At 33.5% G+C, this 4,252-nt stretch overlaps 1 protein-coding gene across 1 annotated transcript; it reads right to left on the bottom strand.

The window, feature by feature from the left end:
* Positions 1–2,222: 2,222 nt before the first annotated feature.
* Positions 2,223–4,223, bottom strand: LOC125505384 (piggyBac transposable element-derived protein 4-like). The gene is made up of 2 exons (XM_048669096.1): positions 4,148–4,223; positions 2,223–4,048 (listed from the first exon to the last, which is right to left on the bottom strand). Coding segments are annotated over exons 1-2 (1,317 nt in total). The 5' UTR covers positions 4,150–4,223; the 3' UTR covers positions 2,223–2,733.
* Positions 4,224–4,252: the final 29 nt, after the last annotated feature.

Below are 4,252 nucleotides of genomic sequence, written 5' to 3'. Positions count from 1 at the left end.
TAAAAGAGCTTTGAGGGTTGAAAGAGTTGAAAAGCTTTTGAGTGCTTGCAACGGCTTGATTAGTGGGTTTATTAATTGGTTTATTATGGTTCTGTAAATAGCTATTTTTGAAAGTGCTTTGTTGCTGCAAGTTAGCTCTAGTTATGGGGTCACTCAACTTTTGTTGGAGTGCATTTTTAAGTTCGTCCTAAGTTTGAAGATCTGGGCGAGTTAAAAGAAAATGTTCAGCAGCACCGAATATTTTAGATTTTATTGCTAAAGTTACATATTCTTGCTGTGATGGGTCAGCATTAAAGTAACGTGTATGAAAGGTATTAATTTGATTTACAAAAGATTCCAATCTCAGTGGGTTTCCATCAAAAGTTTTTAGAAGTGTGACAGTTGATCTTAAAGCATCACTCATATTGTCAATAGGGGTGGTACTTCTTACTTCTAAATTATTTTCTAAACTACTTCTTATATTACTATTATCGATTTCTTCTAATTGAAGCGGAAAATTTGTAGAAATCTCCGACTTCTTCAACTTCGCACTCACGAACTTTCACTAAATCTGAATTTTAATTCGCACTCCGAAAGGATCCTACCGACTGCGCCAATTTTGTTCTTAATAATGCAACTTCGCTTTTTAAAAACTTTATTTTACCAACGAAATTACATGGAACATGCACCAAGCAAGTGATCTTAATGACTAATTTGCATACGCAAACCTTGCCGTATAAATAGGAAAATAGATGCTGACTTGACAAAGTTGTTCTAGTTTAACATAGCATCATTGGAAATGGCCATATAACTATGGTACGATGTATTTTAGTGAAACTCTAATTATGCACTAATCATTAATTTACAATTTTTTGCCCATTATAGAATCTTGTAGCATTCATAGTTTTTGCAAAAAAACATTTTTTTTGCACAAAAACAGTCCAAAACACTTGTCACGGTACACAAAGTAATTTTTTTGGTCACACGTCAAAATTTTGTCGAATTTAAAACCGGTTTTAAAATAACAGTTCTGGTCGTTCCATGCTTAGAAATAATGTCGACTAAACTATTTGCAAAGGTGAATGTTTGATTCTGTCTGGAAACAACCAGAAAAAGTAAACTTATTTTACTTTATGGTATTTTTTTATGGTAAATATATAAATAAAATTTAATTAACTCAGAATGCGACTGTAAATAATTCTTAAATGCTTAGTGTCTGTTTTAAAGTTATTGCTGTTTACATTTTTGAATATATCAATTGTTTCGTAAATTTCCCGCTTCTTTGTATTGCATTCCGATTTTAAGACTTGAGTTTCTGTGTAATTGAAAGTGTATCCTGTTTCGATAGTATGCTTTGTTAGAGCTGTCTTATTTTTTTTTCATACTCATGCCTATTTAACATGCCGGGTGTAACATCTAATTTGATACATCTCAATATCTCTAATAGGAAGCACTACAAAAAATGTGTAGTATCAAAGTTGTATTATTCCGCGGGGAAAATACACTGATGGCAAAATTAGTGTTCTGCTGCCCCTCATTGTAGGGTGGAACAGGGGTAACTTTAATTTTTTAAATGGCACCCCTCACTTTTTATTACAGATTCAGGGTCTACGGCTAAACACACGTAAAATTTGTGTAAAATATTTTTTTGATTCACAATAGATGGCACTGTATACGACAAGATTTAATTTTTCTGTCGCTCATGACTTGCCGGTTTGTTTGGTGAAATCTGTCTAAAATCTGTGTAAAAATATGTAAAAAAAACTGTTTTAAGTTACTTTTTAACTACGTAAGCGCTCAAAATGATTGCCTTGAACCTCACCACACTTATCAAATCGTATACAATACAAAACGGACCAAGGACCCAAATACAAAAATAGGGTATTGTTGTATTTGGGTCCCTGTCCATTAACAAAACTTTAGCCGATGTTAATTAATATTTCCTTCTAAATTTGAAATTAGATTAACCCTCCAGGCCCTCTCATGACTCTCTCATGAGGCATTAACCCTCTCATGACCAGGCGCTGTTTTTTTGAAAAAAAGACGTCATTTACAACTTGGAAATGTATTTAATAAGAGAAACTAAAATCAGTAACCAGAATTAAATGTAATTCAGCAAATAAAAGTTGAAAAAATGCAAATAAAAAATGTTTTTTAAACAAAAATGTTAACAAAATGAAATAAACATAAAAAAATGTTAACAAAATGAAAGAATCATAAAAAAATCTTATTATTTAAACAAAAATAAAACAACGTTTTATTGTATAATTATGCAGATTAGCATTTTATTCTACTTCCATTTCCTCTTCTTTACATTTTGTGCATGTAATATGTGTGGAACTATGCTTTTTACAAATATTTCTTGCACACTTATTACACTTTTGCTTGGTTCTATTGTTTTTGTGAGTACCACAAATGAAACAAATGCCAGTCTTCACTTCTTCACCTCTTTCAGTCCCTTCTTCATTTCTATATTTGTCTAAAAAGTAAGAAATGTCCTTAGGGAGCGATTGTGTCAGAGCCCTCTCTTTCAAGTGATCTTTCATTAGTTCAAGGGCCAGTTTTCTCAAAAACACACGTCTTTCATCTTTGTTGTCCAAATTGTTAAATTTAAATATTACACGGGCATTTATTCCAGCTATCTCGAGATGTCTAAAAAATACAACGAGGGGCCATCTTCTTGTAATTCTGGATACACTGTATGAAGCACACATCTGGTCCACTGTATCAACACCCCCTTTTGTAGAATTGTAGTCAAAATTCACCAACGACTTCCGTAAATCTTGGTCCACATCTGAGGCATTGTGCATTGTTGAGAGAAATATAACTGCCTTGTTTTTTTTTTGGAACGGAAGAAGTAAGACAGAAATGTTCTTGGAATCCAAAAATATGAGAGTTGACAGATCTAGTTTTGTTGGGCAAAAATTCGACTGGTATTTCTCTCTTATTTTTCTTCATCGTTCCCAAAAATGTTATACCTTTTTGCAACAGATACTCAGCAAGTGACAAGCTGCTATAATAGTTATCAGTGGTGATATTTCTTTTTGTATTCTCTATAGGTACAATCAATCTTTTCACAATGTCATCTGGTTTGTTAGAGGTAGCATATCGTCCTGCTGGTTGCTTACCGCAGTAAATTTCGAAATTAAGTGTATAAAATGTTTTTGCGTCACAGAGTCCACACATTTTTATTCCATATTTTGCCGGCTTATTAGGAATGTACTGGACAAATGAGCATCGACCTCGAAAACCGTGAAGCATTTCATCGATGGTACCAAATTCACTTAGGTTATAATAAGCAAAGCAATTGGTAACAAATTTTTGATGAAAATCACGTATCGGAGCAAGTTTATCCTGCAACTTCCTTTCATCTCGAGTAAATATGTTGTCAAACCTCAGAGAGCGCATCAAGAAAAGAAAACGTTTGTAACTGTAGAGTGCACGTAAAAGAATGAGTCCAGTTCCATCTGAATCCCAGAGCTCCAAACAATTTGTATGACTACCTTTTTTGATGCCAATTAAAATTAATGCACCTAGGAGTGCTTTGATTTCAGATTTGGTGGTGTTTTTGGAGTCTCTTTCTCTCGAATACATTTTAGAAGATTTATTGTTTTCAATATAGATATTGGTATTTGCCACGATATCGTCAACCATTTCGTCAGTAATGTACAAATTAAATGCATCGATTTCGGTTTTCGCTCGTTTAGCATTTCCTTTTGGACCGGGTAAAATTTTTATAATGTTTTTGGCTTGCATTTCACCTGAAGAACTAGGCTGACTAATCCAAAGAGTCTTATTGTCTTTTCCAATAAAAAATTGGTAATCTTCTTCTTGTTCGCGTGGTTCAAATTCTGCTTCTCCTTCATCTGCTGATAGTTCAGAATCACTGCTATAATCGTTCCTTTCAATAATTTCTGGCTCCTGGTCTGAATCACTGTAAAATTCATCATCAATTATGTCACAATATTCTTCACGTTGATTTTCTATTGTCGACCCCTCTTCTTCTAATTCTCTCACCACCTGTTGCAACGACTTTTCTAAATCGCCCGGACTCAAAATTTTTTTCGACCTGGAACAAAAAATGAAAAAATTTATAAAAAAATATTTAGCTATAACGACATATATAAACACAGCCCAATTCGTAACAAAAACATATTAATATACTTACATGACCAGGAGCGCCGTGGCAAATTAGCCGCAAAAATTGCACACTTTTACTAAATCGTACACTGCAACTGATGCCGACCGAAATATCGTCTGTTTGATATAGGTA

This window comes from Dendroctonus ponderosae, unplaced genomic scaffold (genome assembly GCF_020466585.1).
Source record: "Dendroctonus ponderosae isolate FM_Combo_2020 unplaced genomic scaffold, Dpon_F_20191213v2 Dpon_F_20191213_8, whole genome shotgun sequence".
NCBI classification, from domain to species: Eukaryota; Metazoa; Arthropoda; class Insecta; order Coleoptera; family Curculionidae; genus Dendroctonus; species Dendroctonus ponderosae.
The sequence above is the reverse complement of the archived record's forward strand: the minus strand, read 5'-3'. Positions and strand labels throughout refer to the sequence as shown.